The 20,716-nt window shown below is 45.1% G+C and overlaps 1 protein-coding gene across 2 annotated transcripts in view; it reads right to left on the bottom strand.

Moving 5' to 3' along the window:
* Nucleotides 1-20,716, bottom strand: part of ace (angiotensin I converting enzyme (peptidyl-dipeptidase A) 1) — a 141,928-nt gene that overhangs the window by 47,771 nt on the left and 73,441 nt on the right. For both annotated transcript variants that reach the window (XM_073070754.1, XM_073070753.1), the window contains exons 17-20: nt 20,259-20,450; nt 13,410-13,507; nt 10,289-10,458; nt 472-695 (exon numbers count right to left, since the gene is read on the bottom strand). In XM_073070754.1, the coding sequence (XP_072926855.1) occupies nt 472-695; nt 10,289-10,458; nt 13,410-13,507; nt 20,259-20,450 (684 nt within the window). The remainder of the gene's footprint in view (nt 1-471; nt 696-10,288; nt 10,459-13,409; nt 13,508-20,258; nt 20,451-20,716) is intronic.

The following is a 20,716-nucleotide window of genomic DNA, read 5'->3' as shown; positions in this document are numbered from 1 at the left end:
GCTATTGGCCAAGTGTGGGCAGATGGGACTTGATTGTTGGGCAACATGGTCGGCATGGGTGAATTTGGCCAAAGGACCTGTTTCCATGCTCTAGGACTATTAGGCCATAATCCAACTTATGCTGTAAACTGATTACAGCACAAGTCAGATTATGGCTCAGGTTCTGGTCTCTACATTACATGAGAGTAGGGATTGTATTGGAGAGGATGCGGAGAACACCCACGCCACATTTAACTTGTAGTTGGATGTGTATCTGTGATTGTAGGACTCAGGACCCAGTACAGGAAGGTGGATTACAGTTACGGGTACCTTTGCCTTGATCAGCATATAAACCATGGGATGAAGGCATCCCCTCCCTCCTTCTGTGTGGTCTATTTTCTATGCTTTCAATGATACACACTTAGCCAGAAGCCAGCAGGCCACCAGCTCCGTGACCTCATGGACATCCTGGATTAAGAGCCTTTGGTTTACCTCTGTTGTCCTCCACCTTGTCGAGCAGCCCAATGTTTCGAAGGTGGTTCGGTGTGGATACTGACAGAGCCATTACATCACCAATGGCCTCATGGAACCCAGGGTTTGCGCCTTCACGAAACAAGATGTGCTGGTCTTTGTACTGAAGGTAGTATTGGATGTGACCCATTTCATGATGCACAGTCACCAGATCATTCATGTTCACCACAGTGCACTGCTTAATTCTGGAAAAAGGATCAACAGGTATTGACAAGAAGAATTGAAAGGGTGTTTTAGCATCTTCTGAACATTTAACTTATTGGGAAATTCTAACGAAGCACAGGAGGCATCCTCTCACCAACATGTCTCTCTGCATAACACCTCCATAGGGGTACAGGAATGCTGGTCTGCCTTGGCATTGGTTTGAACCCTATAGTGCAGGGTGTATCAGAAACCCTGGCCAGGGCATATAATATGTGAGAAGGCAGGTCAAGGAATGTTAAACCTGTTTCTCTGTACTAGCTTGCACTGCGGGTCTTGCTGTGGTTAGGGAAGCACAATCTTCTCTTGGAATAAAGGGCAAAAAGGTGCTGGGATTTTTGCTGGATCTCACCAGGGAAAATTTTAATGAAGAAGTGCTTTCCTATTAGAATTTTTTGCCTGTCTAAAAGTGAGTTAGTGCTCCAGTTGAACAATTTCCACACCCATCCCAATTCCTGAATAGAGCAGATGTTTTACACACCAAGAAAGCAAAAGGATATTCCTGTCTCTTGCCCAAATCCGTACATACCTTTTAACCATCAGATGGAAAGAGATTAATTTGTTCACTGGAACTTGTGGATGTCTGAAATGCTCGAGGAATAGCAGCTCATTTTCCATCTCTGCACACTGCAGACACCTGGGTCTCTTCTCTGATCTCCCCCATCCAGGGGCCCAAAGTGATTCACTTCCAATCTGGTGTACTGCATTACCTCTCATAATGTATCCAAACTCTGATGGGCTTTACAGCGCACTTGTGTTCAATCTGCAGGAATGACCCTGTCACCTGCCACTTTAATTCCCCATCCCCTCTCACTCTGCAGTCTTTCACCATCTGTATGGTTACCGTGTGGCTCAGTGCAGTATTAAGGAACAGAACCCCATCTTCCCAGTGATCACATTCCAGCCTTCGAACTTAAATTTGAATTCTACAACTTCAGGAAACTTGACTTTTTAGGTTTATCAATCATCCATATATAATATCAGCTGACCATTTTTTAAATAATATTTCATTTTTTTCTTTCTGGAAGTGGCCCGACATGTTGGATTTGTCCTCCTGTTCTGCGTTTTGCAACTCCCTCACTCTTTTGTCTACCTTCTCACTCTCTATCTGCTCCCATTCACTCACCAAGCAGATAACCTTGTTTGCAATTTATTTCCCAGGATCACCAAGGTTTTATGAGACACCCCCCTCCCCCACCTTCCCTGCCGCTGACCAAGATTTTTTGCTTTGATCTCAGTTCTGACAAAGAATCTCGGACCTGCAGTGTTAACTGTTTCTCTCTTCACAGATTTGCTGACTTGCTGAGTGTTTCTGGTATTTTTTCTAGACTCCATAATTTGTATTGGATTGATCACGATAATGTGGCAACTGTGCATTTTGTCTCAGCGTGTCCAATTCATCATTCCACACTGTTACTAACATGACCAGTAAAAAAGTTTAATTATACTACTCCACTGTAATTCTTGCGACGTGCAGACATAACATTGGGCAACGAGGATCAAATCAAGACCGGGCCCTCCACTCCAAGGGCCCAGTCCGTTTTGGGCTGCACCCCTGGAACCTGACTGCAATGGAAGACGACCTTCCTGGACTACATTGAGCTTCTACCGATGTTAACACCAGCAGCAAAGCTGGAGGAGGCAATGAAACTCAAGCTGCACTGCATGCACTTGGGAGAACTCGGGCAGAATTATTTTGATGCTTTCCACCTGCAGAATGAATCTGAACTGACAGATGCATTTGAGGCCTTGGACAACGTTTGGGGATGCAGGACAATGTTTTTACAGCATGCTTCAGGTTGTCACAGCTGCGACAGACCCTTGGTGAGAACGTAGATAATTTCATCACAAGACTGACCCTAGTGGCGCAGGAATGCAAGTACAAAGATATCCACTGAGTATATTAAAAGACGTGATGCTTGTCCAAGCGTTAATAGTTGGAGCCCATGGTGCGAGGACACAGTAGAGCTTCCTGACTGAAAAGCACGATTTGTCCTGCGACAAAGCACGCTGGACAGCTTGCCACCGGGAGGCAGTCAAGAGAGGCCTTGCACAGATTCAGCGCCCTCCCGAAAGCGTCAATGCTTGCCAGCAGATACCGACCACCAGCCTACAGTCTGCACAGAGATCATGCAAGTCTCCACAGAGATGCCCAATGGTCTGATTGCAGGCATCAAAAGACAGTCTCTGCTAGTTCAGTCAGGTCAGGCAGCTCGAGAAGGTGTCCTTCACTAAGCAACACACCATGAGAAACCAGTAGAATTCAATCAACTCTGCACAAGGGGATGGCCAGAGTGAAGAGTTTCCAAACCCATGACATGGCCCACCAAAATCAGTCTCTTACTTGGTTACACTCACAGTGGACTACCAGTCCATGAAATTTGCACTGGTCACGGGAGTCAACCGTCATCTTGCTAAGTGGATTATCCTTACACTAGATTCCAAAAGTACGATTGCCAGACTCTGTGTTCTGTAGCTACACTGGAGAAAGCGTAGACAAAAATGGTTCACTAGTGGGACCTGTTTTACTCATGCATGTAGTCAGGGGTGGTCAACAGCCTAATTTGTTGAAAAAGATGCCATCGGTGCTATCCTGCATCCATTGTATTGGGTGAATCCCCGCATTGGATTCTCAATTGCACAAGCACCAGTGGGTTTTCCAAGCTGATGCTTCAGGACAATACTGTGGTCTAGAAACTATGTTCAAGTTTAAGTGGAGCTGCCAGTTGATGTGTTACAAAGCCCACCCAGGGCTGTATGTGGTGGGTCCAAAGGTAGAAGAAGAACAAAACTGACTACAAGGAGTTTTCTCTGAGTTGGGCAATCAATGTCAGGCAGTGCATAAAAAGAGCTACCTTTCAGTCAGGTCCAAGTTCAAGATTTAAAAGGCAGAGCATTGCAGCAGTTTCTCTGAGTTGAGGAGCGACCAATCAGCAAGAGGCGGAGCGTAAAAAGAGCCATCTTTCAGTCAGGTCTGCGTTCAACGTCTAAAAAGCAGAGCTTTGCGGCAGTTCTCCCTGAGCTGGGGGTGCGTAAGAAGAGGTAACTTTCAATCAGGTCCGCGTTCAAGGTGTAAAAGGCAAAGCTTTACAGCAGTTTCTCCGAGTTGAGGAGCGACCAATCAGCAAGAAGGATTCATTAGGAAGGGTCAAGTACAAGCAGAGCAGACATTATTGTGAGTGTGCCAGTCTTTAGAGCGGCTTTGGCTCATCAGGCTTGGGTGAGGTTAAGTATCTTGTAAGTTATTCTTTCTGTTCTTATTTGTTCATTCTTCATCTGTTAGGGCACAGTAGTTCAGTGAGAATGGCTCCAGGGGCAGTGATTTGGTACTCTGTGTGGGATGTGGGAAGTCTGGGAGACCTCCAGTCTCCCAGATAAACACATCTGCACCAGGCGCACCAGGTTGCAGCTCCTGAGAGAATGTAATAAGGAACTGGAGCTGCAGCTCGATAACCTTCAACTCATATGGGAAAAACAGGAGAATGAGGGGATGATAGACAGGAGCTTCAGGGAGGTAGTCACTTCCAGATTGCAGGAGACAGGTAACTGGGTGACTGTCAGGAGAAGGAAAGGAAATGCACAGCCGGTGCAGAGTACACCTGTGGCCATTCCCCTCAATAATAAGAATACAACTTCAGATACTATTGAGGGGGAGGACCCACCAGGAGCGGGGGGAGGGAGCCACAGTGACCAGGTCTCTGGCACCAACTTAGAAGAGCAGAGAGGTGAAGAAGACTGCAGTGGGGATAGGAGATTCCATTGTCAGAGGACCAGAGACGAGGTTCTGTGGGTGTGATAAAGACATCCAGATGGTATGTTGTCTCCTGGTGCCAGGATCAGGGGTGTCTCAGATCAGGTCCATGGCATTCTCAAGGGTGAGAGTGAGCAGCCAGAAGTCTTGGTACATATTGGCACCAATGACATAGGTGGATAAGGTGAGGAAGTTCTGAAGAAAGATTTTAAGGAGCTAGGTAGAAAGCTGAGAAACAGGACCTTTAGGGTAGCAATCTCTGGATTGCTGCCTGTGTCATGTGCCAATGAGGGTGAGAATGCGATGATTTGGCAGGTGAATATGTGGCTGAAGATCTGGAGCAGGGAGCAGGGGTTCAGATTTTTGAATCATTGGCATCTCTTCTGGGGAAGGTACAACCTGTGCAAAACAAATGGGTTACACCTGAACCCAAGGGGGTTGAATATTCTTGCAGGCAGGTTTGCTAGAGTCGTTCGCAAGGGTTTGAACTAATTTGGCAGAGGGCTGGGAACAGGAGTGATAGTCCAGAGGATGAGATAGCTGATTTATAAACAAAGTCAATGCATAGTGGGACTCCAAGCAAAGAGAGGGCAAAATGGCAGTCAACAGGATTGAGTTGCAACACAAAAGGCAGACAAAATCGAAAAGGGTGAATACAGGACTGAAGGTGTGATATTTGAAGATGTTAGAGTCAATTGTTAAGGATGAGGTTATGGAATATTTGGTGACACAGGATAAGATAGGACCAAGTCAGCATGGTTTCCTTCAGGGAAAATCCTGCCTGACGAACCTGTTGGAATTCTTTAAGGAGATTACAAATAAGATAGATAAAAGGGATGCAGTGGATGTTTATATTTGGACTTTCAGAAGGTCTTTGACAAGGTGCCACACAAGAGGCTGCTTACCAAGTTAAGAGCCCATAGCATCACAGGAAAGTTACTAACATGGTTAGAGCATTGGCTGATTGGTAGGAGGCAGTGAGTGGGAATAAAAGGATCCTTTTCTGGTCGGCTGCCAGTGACTAGTGGTGTTCTGCAGGGGTCGGTGTTGGGACCACTTCTTTTTACGCTATATATAAATGATTTGGATGATAGAATTGATGGCTTTGTTTCAAAGTTTGCAGATGATATAAAAATAGGCGGAGGGGCAGGTAGTTTTGAGGAAGTAGAGAGGTTACAGAAGGACTTGGACAGATTAGGAGAATGGGCAAAGAAGTGGCTGATGGAATACAGTGTTGGGAAGTGTATGGTCATGCACTTTGGTAGAAGAAATGAAAGGGTAGACTATTTTCTAAATGGAGAGAAAATACAAAAAAACTGAGACACAAAGGGACTTGGGAGTCCCTGTGCAGGATTCTCTGAGGTTAATTTGCAGGTCGAGTCTGTGATGAGGAAGGCAAATGTAATGTTAGCATTCATTTCAATCGGACAAAAATATAAAAGCGAAGATATAATGTTGAGACTTTATAAAGCACTGGTGAGGCCTCACTTGGAGTATTGTGAGCTGTGAAAAATGACTTTTTTAGTTGCCTTCTGTTGGTTTTTAAAAGCTTCCCAATTCTCTAACTTCATGTGGAGTATTGTAAGAAAGGATGTGCTGAAATTGGAGAGGGTTCAAAGGAGGTTCACAAAAATGTTTCCAGGATTGAATGGCTTGTCATATGAAGAGCGTTTGATGTCTCTGGGGTTGTATTCACAAGAATTCAGAAGAATGAGGGGTGACCTAATTGAAACCTATTGAATGATGAAAGGCCTTGATAGAGTGGATGTGGAGAGGATGTTTCCTATGCTGAGAGAGTCCAAGACCAAAGGAAACAGACTCAGAATAGAGGGGTGTCCTTTTAGAACAGAGATGGGGAGGAATTTCTTTAGCCAGAGAGTGGTGAATCTGGGGAATTCATTGTCACAGGCAGCTGAGGTGGCCAAGTCTTTATGTATATTTAAGGCAGAGGTTGATAGATTCTTGATTAGTCAGGACATGAAGGGATACGGGAAGAAGGCAGGAGATTGGGGCTGAGAGGGAAATGGATCAGCCATGATGAAATGGTGGAGCAGACTCGATGGGCCAAATGTCCTAATTTGCTCCTATATCTTATGGTCTTATGATAGAGTCAGTGCAATACTCGGAGTGAGTTGCTCCAGTTGTAACCATGCTCAAATCTGATGGGTCAGTTCACAACTATGGCGACTACAAATTGATCGCAAACTCCGCGATGAAACAACGCGCATCCTCTACCATGGGTTGCATGCAACCCTGTCCGGAGACCAACAGTATTCAACACTAGACTGAAAACATGCCTACAATTAGGTCACTGTGTTTAAATATTCTCTGGAAGCTGAGATAATCAACAGACTAGAAGCCTGATCGATACATGTGGCTGCTTTCTGGCCGACTCAGTTGATTAGCTAGGCTTCAACGTCGACAAAATGGGTCTCCATCTTCAGGACCACAAAATCAATGCCTTAAGAGAGGCTCCACGTCCCCAAAACATGGCATAGTTACACTCATTACCAGGATTCTCTGACTGGTGGAATGCCACAGGGATTAATGCTGGGTCTGTTGTTGTTTGCAATCTAACGTGGTTAACTGGATCAGCAAATTAGTGAATTACACCAAGATTGGGGGTGTAGTGGACAGTGAGGAAGCCTATCAAAGCTTGCAGTGGGATCTGGACCAGCTGGAAAATGGGCTGAAAACTGACAGATGGAATGTAATGCAGACAAGTGTGAGGTGCTGCACTTCGATAGGACCAACCAGTGTAGGTCTTACACAGGGAATGACAGGGCACCGAGGAGTGCAGTAGAACAAAGGGATCAGAGAATACAGGGCCATAATTTATTGAAAGTGGTGTCACAGGTAGACAGGGTCATAAAGAAAGCTTTTGGCACCTTGGCCTAAATAAATGAACGTACTGAGGGTCCTGCTGAATGGTCTCACCCCGAAATGTCAACTGTACTTTTCCATAGATACTGCCTGGCCTGCTGAGTTTCTCCAGCACTTTGTGTATGTTTATTGAGTACAGGAGTTGAGGTGTTGGGATGTTGAAATTGCACAAGGTGTTGGTGAGGCTTAATTTGGAGTACTGTGTGTAGTTTTGGTCACCTACCTACAGTAAAGATGTAAGTAAGGTTGAAGGAGTACAGAGAAAATTTACAAGGATGTTGCCGGAACTGCAGGACCTGAGTTACAAGGAAAGATAGAAAAGGTTAGAATTTTATTCCTTGGAACATAGAAGATTGAGGGGAGATTTGATGGAGGTATACAAGATTATGAGGGGCATTGATAGGGTAAATGTTAACAGGCTTTTTCCACTGGGTTGGGTGGAAATACAACTAGAGGTTATGGGTTAAGGGTGAAAGGTGAAATATTTAAGGGGAACATGAGGGGAATCTTCTTCACTTCGAGGGTGGTGACAGTGTGGAATGTGCTGCCAGTGCAAGTGGTGCATGTGATGTTGATTTCAAGATTTAAGAGAAATTTGGATAAGTACATGGATGCGGGGGGGGTGGGTGGGAGGGGGAATGGAAGGGTATGGTCTAGCTGCAGGTCAATGGGACTAGGCAGTTTAAATAGTTCATCACAGGCTAGATGGGCCAAAGGGCCCATCTTGGTGCTGTAGTTTTCTAAGACTAGTCACCAATTTCAATCGGTTGCAGTGTTAAAGCCCTATAAACCGATTATTCGAAATGCTGGGTATGGTCTGGGACCCATCAGAAGGCATTGGAACAGGTAAAAAACAACTTTATTCTTCATCTGTGTTATGATTATGCATTATGATCCAGGAAAATCTATAGTGATGAAATGCTTTTACCTCACCATATGAGGTCAGGGCTGTACTCCTACATCTAATGCCTTGTGCAACAGAAATGCCTATTGCTTTTGCTTCGAGGGCAATGTCTCTGGGAGAGACAAATTACTTGCAGCTTGACTGAGAATCTTTAGTCACTATGTCTGGCATTAAGTCCTTCCATTTGTACCTTTTTGGGCGTCTGCTTGAAATCCATGCAGATCATAAGCCTTTGCTCGGCTTAGTGGTAGAGACACGTGGTATTCGATAGATGTCATTACCCAGAACGCAATTATGGGCATTGACCTTATCTGCCTACTCTTACTCAATGAAGTACACCCGCAGAAAAGAAAATGCGATGGCAGACGCTTTAAGCAGATTGGTAGTGAGGACGCTGCTTCCATCACACCACCATTCGAAGTTGTCCATTTGTTACAAAGCCTGAAAAAAATATCCATTAAAAGTCACCTCATTGGGCTGTAGACCACACAGGATCCTCTCCTGTCACAGATGAAAAGAACACTAAACGTCAGCTGGCTCACCCTCCCTCCAGCTGAATTTCAACCATTCACAAATCACCACCATGAACTGAGCCTTCAGGATGGCTGCAGATTATGGGGCAGTCGTGTCGTAGATCCTCCCCCTCACCCTTTCAAGACCGCAAGCATGCAGTGATCTGCCTGATGTCCATGTGGTGAGAATGAAGTCACTGGCAAGAAGCTCTATGTGAAGACCTTAAACGGACACCAGTATTGAGACCATGATATACACCTGCTTGATTTGTCAGCAGATGTAAAAAGCATTGTCAAAAGCACCCGTTAGCACATGGGCCTGGCCTGATTCCCTGTGGAAGCACATCCACATTGATTATTTTGAACTGTGCTGGGGTTTCATGTTTCTGGTTATTGTGGATGCCCATTGGAAATGGATACAGGTGTTACCCACTAATTTGTTATGCTCCTCCACAACTATCATCACTAAGCTACAGTTAGTCTTCACCACGTTTGGTATTTCAGAAATGATCACATCTGACTATGGCTCAGCCTTCAAAAACGCAGCACTTAAGGAGTTTGTCGAGAAGAATGGCTCCTGACAATGGCTCCATAATCACACAGCAAGCAGTACAAACGGTTAAATGAGGCTTTTCCAAACAAAGATGGATGGCTTAATGATGAAATCAAGTCATTTCCTCTTCCATTATCGGGTTACACCAAATGAACTTCGCTAACTGGATTAATGTTGAAGTGCACTTTCTGCACCTGATTAGATCTCCTACAGCTGGCCATCCAGGGGCAGACTTGCAGCAGGCAAGAGGCCATGAAACAAAGATACGGTCTGCATACCGGGCCGCTAAAGTTTTTGGCCAGAGATAAAGTCTACATGTGAATCTCACAGGAAGAAAACTGTTTATGGGCTGTGTCCGGCATTGTCACGGTCAAGTAGCAGAGCTTGAGCTACCAGACTGACAGATTGCGAGGTGACATTTGGATTATATCGCAAGTGAACTGGTGGGGGACTCTGGGAAGCTACAGAAGCATCCTCTGCTGATGAAGCCAGTGTCCCAGCAGATGAACCAATGGACTCTTCATCAAGAGAAGAGGAGATTTACAGCCCAGTGCCCTCAACATCAGCTAATCTGGAAGACACAGAGAGGGAAGCTACCACATCAACCCCCCACCCCCCTCCTCCCTGGCTTTCTACAAAGCCGTGCTGGCCGGTTGACTGGCACAATTTTTCTCAGTTTTCCTCACTAATTCCCTTCCTATGTGGTTCCCATCTACAGGGGGGATGAATAAACCATATCAGATCAAGTGTGCGAATGTGGCAAATGTGCATAGGGCTGATTGATCATGCAGTGAGTCAATTGGGCCCCCTATGCGACGAGGGCTCTCTCTTTTTGCGTGGGCTTTCTAGTGCGTACGTTCTTGGCTTGGTGGGCCTGGTTTGTCACTTCCACATTGCAAGTCGCTCAGCGTGTGGATTAACTAACGTGACTGCGCATTGCACACCACCATTCCTGCTCCTTGTCTGACACTGACCGGAAGTCCTTACGGTTGTAGAAGTCCCAGGCAGAGGCTTGGCACACAACCTCTCGGTCCTTTGGCTTCTCAATCATCGACTTATTCCAGAACTCGTTTGGCATCGGTTTGAGGCCAAGTGATTTGAAGAAATTGTCTGATTCATTAAACATCTTTGAAGGAGTCCATTTCTGTTCAAGAAAGAATAAGGTGTTAAAGGTGATCAAGTTAGTCAAGCCAAATAGCTTAGAGGTGCCTTCCCATCAGCTTGCTGGATGCTGAGTCACAGGATTACTGAATGCAGGATGTCCTGTTTCTAGGCTCTTTGTAAACATCCTAGAGCACAGGCAGTGTTAGGTGGCAGCCTAAGCTACGTCAATCACAAAACCAAGAACATACAACAACAGCACATAGAACAGGCCCTTCGGCCCACAATGTTGTGCCAAACACCTAATTCCTTCTGTCTGCACATGGTTCATATCCTTCCATTCTCTATACATTTAGGGTCCTATCTAAGAGCGTCTAAAATGCCTACATCACATCAGACCTGGCTGTACACCCACCACATTCTGTGTTAAAAACTTGCCCCACCCATCTCCTTTGAATTTAAACCCTCTCACCTCAAAGTAATAGGCACTTTGTCCCTGGGCAAAAGGCAGTCTACCATATCTATGCCTCTCATTATCCTATAAACTTCTAACAAGTCTCCCCTCAGCCTCTGCGCCTCCAGAAAAAAAACAACCCCAGTCTGTCCAATCTTTCCTTATAGCATTCTGGTGAACACACAAGATTTTGCAGGTGCGGGAAATCTGAGCAATGGACACAAAGTGCAGGAGGAACTTGACAAGACATGCAGCATCTATGGGGAATATACTGCTGACATTTCAGACTGAGACCCTTCATCAGGACTGGAAGTGAAGGGACCTGTGTGGAGTAGCATTTGTGCACTCATCCTTCCCCACGAATGTCCTTGCTGGCACTTTACCTCCCTCTGATTCCCCAATTCCTTTCCTTTCTTCCATGGCCCATTGTCCTCTCCTATCATATTCCTTCTTCTTTAGCCCTCTGCCTCTTCCACCTATCACCTCCTATCTTCTTACTTCATCCCCATCCCAATCCACCTTCCCCCTCACCTGGTTTCACCCATCACCTGCCAGCTTGTACTCCTTCCCCTCCCTCCCACCTTCTAATTCTGGCTTCTGCCCCCTTGCCCAGTCCTGGTGAAGGGTCTCGGCCCAAAACATCGACTGTTTATACCTCTCCATAGATGCTGCCTGACTCACTGAGTTCCTCCAGCATTTTTTTCAGTGTATTTTTCCTGTAACAGCATGGGCTTGGAACTTGTTAAGCAGCCTCATGTGTAGCACCTTATCAAAGGGCTTCTGAAAATCCAACCTCTTCTGCACCCTCTCTAAAACCCCTATGATCTTCCTGTAATGGAATGGCCAGAATTACAAATGCAATTTCACAACATTCAGGTGATGATTTCATGGTGGATTGGATTAGTTGGCATGGTTCTGAACACCATTAAGGCTGTGATCTCACTGTGAGCAGATTGGGTTTTCTAAGAGAAGAACATGATCTTACTGTGCAGGAATTAGATGAGACTTGCTTCATGGAGTTTGATTTGGGATTTCTAGAATCTTCAGCGCTTCAAAAAGCATCTAACAGTACAATTACATTACATTGGACAATTATGGACTGAATTAGATTCAGATATCACTTTACAGGCATTGATCAATTATCGGAGGTCGGTGTGGGATCTCACAATGGATGGGTTTGATTAGTCAGATTGGGTTCTCCCAAAGCTTGGGTTGGTCCAAAGAGATTGCACAACTGGACAGGGTCTCACCATAACAGTGTAGCCTGGGATCAGATAGCGCAATTTGATTATTGTCTGGCTGCGGACCATGAATGCGGTTTTGCAGTGTAATCAGATTGACTATAATGATGCAGTGCTCAGTTTGGCAAGAGCGGGGTTGGGACATCACTCCATGATTGATTTAGATCCTGCTGTGTGATGGTTGTGATGGGATCTTTCCATGCATAGATTGCATTGAGATCTCGCCATGTGATTGGGTCGGGATTTCAGCATGCAGTTGGACTTTGTCTGTGAGTGGATTTGGATCTCAGAGAGTGATTGGGATCTAACTGAGCATGGATCCAGTGGAGAAGCATCGTATGCAAACTCAGAATGCTAGCTTGGTTGGGATCCTACTATGCAGCGTTTGAATTGATATCGCACTGTGAGTTTCTCACTGTACAGGGAGTGACTGTGCTGAGGATGGGTTAGGATTTCACTGAATGTGTGTTGGATACCATCTCTGTAAGTGGATTGGATGTGAATCTCCCTGCATAGAGAGATTCTGCACAGGGATTGCATGGGATCTCTAAGCATAGGGACTGGGTTTGATCTCCTGCACAGAGATTGGTTGGGGACCTCGCTCTGTATTTAGATGGCCAGCTCAGTCACAAGAACTGAGTTCAGATTATACTTTGTGCATTGGCTGGATTGGGATCTTACTGAGCTGAGTTGGAAAGGGGCAGAGTTTGGATTGGGATCTTCCTGTACGATTTGATTGGAATCCCGCTGTGCAGGTTTCCATCTGGGACTTTACAGTGCATAGTTCAGAGAGCACCCTCACTGGTCAGTGTGTGGTTCGGGACCATTTGATTCGGTTGGCGTCTCTCTGTGGAGGTGTTGGATTGGGATCACACTGTGCATGTATACTCTGTGGGGCTTGTTTTGGGAGCTCACTGTATGGGGGCTGATTTGGGATATTACTTTGTCATTGTGAGACTGTGATCTTACTGTGCTGGGATGGACTGGGATCACACTGTGCAGCAGTTAATTGTGATTTCACTGTGTGCAATGACTTGGCATTGCACTGTACAGCCATAGAATTGGGTTAAGACTATGTAGTGATTGACTCCTGATCTGTTGGTGCTGATGTTGGAGATGATCTTACTCCATGTTGGATTGGGATCTTACTGTGCAGGTGTCTGAGAGTAGGAATGGGTAGTGACCACTGGCACCCATGGGTTATACTGCAGTCAGCTTGTTGCTTTATTCTGATGATATATCACAGACAGCAATGTACTCCCTCCAGCAGGAAGAGTGAAACACCCTAATCACACCAACCTTCTTAATCATTGCAGGCGTGGCATCAACATGGCTGGCACTGGGATAAGGCATCAGCAGATTGTAGATATTATTCCATGACTGGGCCCACATGTTACCTAATTAGTGCAGAAAGATTACATTAATCACAAGTAGTACCTAGAAAGTCTCACCATGCATCTGCTCAAGATAGCTGTTCATCAGCGTAGGAAGTTGGCAGTCACTGCCATGGAACCAGTGTTGCCTCCTGCCCTGACATGGAGGTACTGGCACGGCGAACGCTTGCCAGGGAGTCGAGAGTTGGCTGCTGCAGGTCTCTTTCATGAGCTGTAAGTCTCATTTCTTTTCTCAGTTCAGTACTGAAGCTGTGCTTCATTGCTGTAATTTATTCATTCATTTATTGAGGTACTGCACAATTTACCCACCAACTGGAACGTCCTTGGACTGCGGGAGGAAACTGGAGCACTCGGAGGAAACCCACGCAGTTATGGGGAGAACGTACAAACTCCTTACAGGCAGCAGCTGGAATCGAACCCATGTCACTGGTGCTGTAAAGCATTGTGCTAACCACTTTAAACTATTAAACTAACCAGCACTAAAGCAGTCGAAAGTACCCTCTAGGGACTCTTGAGCAGACAATCCATCAGTAAAGACTGTGTTGTGTATTTAATTAAACTGGACTTTGGGAAACTAAAACAAAGCAGGGAACGTTAGACATCTTCAGAAAGTTGGCCTGCATTGCTGAATAGTTCCAGCACCTTTTTCTTTTAATAGAGTGATAGAGAAGTTACGGAGGGTGACCTTCAGCCTATCCTGTCTGTGCTGATTGAAAACAAACTACTCCTCTGAAGACTACCTTCTAGCACTGACTGGACACTCATCCCTGCAGGCTGCTGCTTTTCAGGTACACATCCCGGCATGGGTTTTGACCCCACCTACACAGGAAATTGATCTTCCATATTTATTCTGTTTAGAATCAGAGTCCTTGAGTTTTACAGCACAAAACAGACCCTTCAGCCCAGTACATCCATCCTGACCTTTATTCCCATCTGCGTATATCCCTTTTGCCTGCAGTATTTTTTAAGTTTCATTTTTTTTATTTAGAGATAACGGGCACTTCTAGTCCAATGTGTCTGCACTGCCCAATTACACCCATGTGATCAATTAATCTAAGAACCTGTATGCCTTTGGACTGTGGGAGGAAACCGGAGCACCCAGAGGAAACCCACACAGGGAGAACATACAGACTCCTTACAGACAACGACGGGAAATGAACCTGGGTCACTGGTGGCGTAATAGTGTTACACTACCAAGCTGCTCCTAAATTATATCCCTCATGCACCTCAATTAGTTTGCCTCTCAGCTTGATCTGTTCCATAGAAAACAACCCCGGTCTATCAGAGCACAGTTCTTGTAAGCCCAGTGAATTCCCTCCCAACTCTCTCCTGTGCAATCACTTCATTCCTCTGTTTTTCTGGCCAAAACTACAGAGGGCGAGAGGGCATACAGGAGTGAGATACAGCAGCTGGTTGAGTGATGTTGTAGCAACAACCTTGCACTCAATGTCAGTAAGATGAAAGAGCTGATTGTGGACTTCAGGAAGGGTAAGATGAAAGAACACATACCAATCCTCATAGCGTCAGAAGCGGAGAGAGTGAGCAACGTCAAGATCTCTGAGGATCTAACCTGGTTCCAAAATATAGATGTAGTTATAAAGAAGGCAAGACAGTGGCTATACTTTATTAGGAGTCTGAAGAGATTTGGTATGTTAACAAATACACTCAAAAACTTCTATAGATGTACCGTGGAGAACATTCTGACAAGCTGCATCACTGTCTGGTATGGGGGGGGGGGGGGGGGGGGTGCTACTGTACAGGAACAAAGTAAGCTGTAGAGAGTTGTAAAGTTAGTCAGCTCCATCATGAGTACCAGCCTCTGTAGCATCCAAGACACCTTCAGGGAGCCTGATTCTGATTTTGCAGTGCTTGACCTGTGGGATACAATAACTGACTCTCCCTCCAATGACCACAAACCTAAGCTGGCCACCCTTGCCACCCCAACTTCTCTCTGGGCACTGTGACCTAAATTTTGCTTGTTGTTCGCAGTGTGGCTTTGAACCGTGTTGTGTTCTTGGGGGCACCGGCAGGAGCCTCAACAGGCACAAGGATTGAGTCTCGTGTTACCAACAGGATGTACACCAGCTTCTTCACTTGGACTGCCATTTTTAGGATGACCAGAAGGAATGGAAGGGAAGGGTGGAGAGGTTGTGGATTCAAAGAGCAGGTCATTGGTAGTGTGGTGGCATTATGTCATTGCCAGGGGAGGATGAATGGAGTAGGGAGCCGAATGGGAACTCCAGTTGATGGGGGTGGAAGTGGAGTTGGCAGTTTCTGTTTGTTTGGGTGTCAGGGGTGTACTGGGGGTGGGGAGGGGATTGGTCATTTGGGGTTGGTGAATGGGATTGGTGTGGAGGCTTTTCTGAGCTGTCAGTGGGCGGGAATAGGGTCTGGGGTGCTCAGATGGTGCAGTGGGGGCAATATTGGGAAGGATCTTTCATTAGTCAGGGTAGTGGGATGGGGGTCAGGGGCATTTGAATCAGTAGAAGATTGGATGAGGGAAGTTGGACTGAGGCCTCCATTTGGAGTTGAGGGAGTGGAGTTGGTAGCATCTCTAAATGATTGAGAGCAGGTGGATAGTTGTATTTTCCACTGGGGATCTCTCTTTTCATTTCAAACCCCAAATCTTCACCACCTACCTCACAATGAACACTCTCAGCCACCTTCTGTATCCTTGAAAGTGTGTCCTATCTATCCTGAAACTTCGGGCAGGTTTACTAGAGCCGTTGGGAATGGTTTAAACTAATATGACAGGGGGATGGGAACCAGTATGACAGAGCTGAGGGTGAGTCAGCAGGTTTACAAGTAGACGATGGGTGTAACATGAATGTAAGGAAGGACAAGCCAATGATTGGGTACAAATGCAGACAGAGCTAAGAGTTAAATTGTACCAAAGAGGCAAAATTCAAAAGGATGAAGAATGTGGGACTGAAGGTGCTCTATTTAAATATGGGTAGCATTCGGAATAAGGTGACGCAATTAGAGATTGGTCAGTATGACATTGTGGGCACTGAGTCGTGGCTGAAAGAAAGCCACAGTTGGGAGCTTAACATCAAAGGATATACTTTGTATCGAAAGGACAGGCAGGAAGGCATAGGCGGTGGTTTGGCTCTGTTGGTAAGAGATGAAATTACATCTTTAGAAAAAGGTGATACAGGGTCCGAGAATGTTGAATCTTTGTAGGTTGAGTTAAGAAATTGCAAGGGTAAAAAAAACCATCATGGGAATCATACTGTATATAGGCCTCCAAATAGTCGCCAAGATGTGGGGTTGAGATTGTAAAGGGAGCTGGAAAAGGCATGTAATAAGGGTAATGTCACAACTGCAATGGGGGACTTCAATATGCAAGGGGATTGGGAAAATTAGGTTGGTGTTGGATCGCAAGAGAGGGAATTTGTTGAATGCCTACAAGGTGGCTTTTTAGAGCAGCTTGTGCTCGAGCCTACTAGGGGAAAGGCCATCTTAGATTGGGTGTTGTGTAATAACCCAGATCTTATTAGGAAGCTTAATGTAAAGGAACCTTTAGGAGGCAGTGATCATAATGTGATTAAATTCATACTGCAATTTGAGAGGGAAAAGCATAACTCACATGTATCAGTATCACAGTGGAATAAAGGGAATTACAGAGGCATGAGAGACAAGCTTGCCCAGGTGGATTGGAGGGGGATACTAGCAGGGATGACAGCAGAGCAGAGATGGCTGAAGTTTCTGGGAATAGTTCACAAGGCGTGAGATAGATTCGTCCCATGAAGGAAGAAGTTCTCATATTGCAGGGGTAGGAAACCATGGCTGACAAGGACAGTTAAAGACTGCATAAAAGCCAAGGAAATGGCATATAAGGTAGCAAAAGTGAGTGGGAAGTTGGAATATTGGGAAGTTTTTAACATCCAACAAAAGGCAACTAAAATAGCTATAAGAAGGGAAAAGATGAAATACAGAATCAGGTTTATTATCACTGGCATGTGCCATGAAATTTGTTAATTTAGCATCAGCAGTTCAATATAGTACATAATATAAAAGAAGAGGAATAAATAAATAAATAAATCATTTACAGTATATGCATATTGAATAGAATAAAAATCATGCAAAAATCAGAAATAATATATATTAAAAAACTGAGGTAGTGTTCATGGGTTCAATGTCCATTTATGAATTGATGGCAGAGGTGAAGAAGCTGTTCCTGAATCGCTGAGTGTGTGTCTTCAGGCTTCTGTACCTCCTACCTGATGGTAACAGTGAGAAAAGGGCATGTCCTGGGTGCTGGAGGCCCTTAATAATGGACACTGCCTTTCCGAGACACCGCTCCCTGAAGATGTCCTGAGTACTTTGTAGGCTAGAACCCAAGATGGGGCCGCCTAAATTTACAACTCTCTGTAATTATTTTGGTCCTGTTCAGTAGCCCCCCCCCCCCCCCCCCATACAAGACAGTGAAGCAGCCTGTCAGAATGGTACATCTATAGAAGTTTTTGAGTGTGCTTGTTGACATGACAAATCTCTTCAAATTCCTAATGAAGTATAGTCACTGTCTTGCCTTCTTTATGACTACATCGATATGTTGGGATCAGGATAGGTCCTCAGAGATCTTGACACCCAGGAACTTGAAACTGCTCACTCTCTCCACTTCTGATCCCTCTATGAGGATTGGTATGTGTTCCTTCATCTTACCCTTCCAGAAGTCCACAATCAGCTCTTCTGTCTTACCGACGCTGAGTGCCAAGTTGTTGCTGCAACACCACTCCACTTGTTGGCATATCTCACTCCTGTACGCCCTCTCATCTCCATCTGAGATAATGAGGGCAGACTGGCCAATAATATACAGTAAAACGGGATACCAAAAGTTTTTTTTCAGTTATCTATCGAGTAAAAGGGAGGTTCAGAGTTGATATTGGACCAGTAGAAAATGATGCTGGTGAGTTGTAATGGGGAACAAAAAAATGACAGGTGAATTTAATGGGTACTTTGCATCAGTCTTCACTGTGGGAGACACTAACATTGTGCCAGAGGTCCGTGAGTGTCAGGGAGCAGGAGTGAGTGCCATTGTTATTACAAAGGAAAAAGTGCTAGGCAAACTCAAAGGTGGATAAGTCACCTGAACTATATCCCAGAGTCCTGAGAGAGGTTGCTGAAGAGATAATGGATGCATTGGTCATGATCTTTCAAGAATCACTTAATTCTGGCATTATCCCGGAGGACTGGAAGATTGCAGATGGGGTACTTGGAAACTAACAATAAAATAAGTCAAAGTCAACATGGTTTCTGTAAAGGGAAATCTTGTCTGCCAAATCTATTAAGAGTTCTTTGAGGAAGTAACAAGCAGGGTGGACTAAGAAGAGGCAGTGGATGTCATTTACTCGGATTTTCAGAAGGCATCTGATAAGGTGCCACACATGAGGCTGCTTAACAAGATAAAATCCTATGGCATTACAGGAAAGTTACTGGCATGGATAGAGGAATGGCTGACAGGCAGGAGGCAGTGAGTGGGAATAAAAGGGGCCTTTTCTGGTTGGCTGCCGGTGACTAGCAGTGTCCCTCAGGGGTCAGTATTGGGACCGTTACTTTTCACATTGTTTGCCAATGATTTGGATAATGGAATTGATGGCTTTGTGGAAAAGTTTGTGGATGATGTGAAGACAGGTGGAGGGGTAGGTAGTGCTGAGGAAGCAATGCAATTGCAGCAGGTCTTAGACAAATTGGAAGAAAGGGCAAAAAGTGGCAGAGGAATACAGTGTTGGGAAATGTATGACAATGCATTTTGGTAAAAGGAACAAGAGTGTGGACTATTATCTAACTGGGGAGAAGGTCCAAACAATAGAGGTGCAGAGAGACTTAGGAGTCCTTGTTCAAGACTCCCAGAAGGTTAATTTACAGGTGAGTCTGTGGTAAAGAAGGGAAATGCAAAGTTGGCTTTTATTTCAAAGGGAATAGATTATAAAAGCAAGGAGATAATGCTGAGGCTTTCTAAGACACTAGTCAGGCTAAACTTGGAGTATTGTAAACTTGGATACAGTTGCCTATATCTCAGAAAGGATGTGTTGTCATTGGAGAGAGTTGAGACGAGGTTCTCAAGGATGATTCTGAGAATGAAGGGATTAACATACGAGGAGCATTTGGCAGCTTTGGGCCTGTACTCACTGGAATTTAGAAGAATACAGGGGGATCTCATTGAAACCTACTGAATGTTGAAAGGACTAGATAGGGTGCATGTGGAGAGGATGTTTCCTGTGGTGAGGGGTATCCAGAACGAGAGGGCACAACCTCAAAATTAAGGGGTGACCCTTTAGAACAGAGATGAGGAGGAATTTTTTTTTAGCCAAAGGGTAGTAAATCTGTGGAATGCTCTGCCACAGACAGCTGTGGAGACCAAGTCCGTGTGTATATTTAAGGTGGACATTGATCATTTCCTGATCAGTCAGGGCACCAAAGGATATGGTGAGAAGGCAGGTGCATGGGGTTGAGTGGGAACCGGGATCAGCCATGATGTAATGGCAGAGCAGACTCGATGAGCCAAATGGCCTAATTCTGCTCCTTTATTTTATGGTCTTATGGTCCTATGGTGTCTCAACCACTCCGTTCAGAGTTCCAACCCACCGACAGCACAGGAACATTGCTAATTAAAATCCAAGACTGACTCACATGGGAGTCCTTCCAGGATTCTGGATGAACAACAAAACCTGCTTTGAATTGCCCTCATTATACACCCCAACGATACTGAGGATTCAAAACAATTACTACATAATGCAAAAACCGATCTTACCTAAGAGATGGGCTGGGATTGGGCCCCTCAGGTTAATGTACCTCTTTCCATATTTCTTGTATAATGCTCTTCTGACATAGGCATGTAGGTTTAGGTACAGGGGTTTCAGCTCATTGTAAATATTCTCCAAATCTTGTTCAAAGTTCTTGGATTCATAAATGGACCGCCAGTAATCCCCTGCGTCAGTGTAGCCTGGAAAAAAAACAGAACGAGAAACAAAATCATGACTATATCACTCAGTAAAACACAGTATAAATCAGCTCATAGAAATGGGCACTCCGAACGATGCATGGATGGGATTGCATGGTGGGTTTTGCAAAGGCAATAAATTTTTCTGCCAGCTCCATACTAGAATTGGAACTTAAAGCATCGACTTACATTGGTGGATAATTGTTTCTGATAGTGGAAGAGTCTAGGACCAGAGGATACAGCCTCAGAATAGAGGGACGTCCATTTGG

This window comes from Hemitrygon akajei, chromosome 18, assembly GCF_048418815.1.
Source record: "Hemitrygon akajei chromosome 18, sHemAka1.3, whole genome shotgun sequence".
NCBI lineage: Eukaryota > Metazoa > Chordata > Chondrichthyes > Myliobatiformes > Dasyatidae > Hemitrygon > Hemitrygon akajei.
Note: the sequence above shows the minus strand (reverse complement) of the source record. Positions and strands in the feature narration are given on the sequence as shown.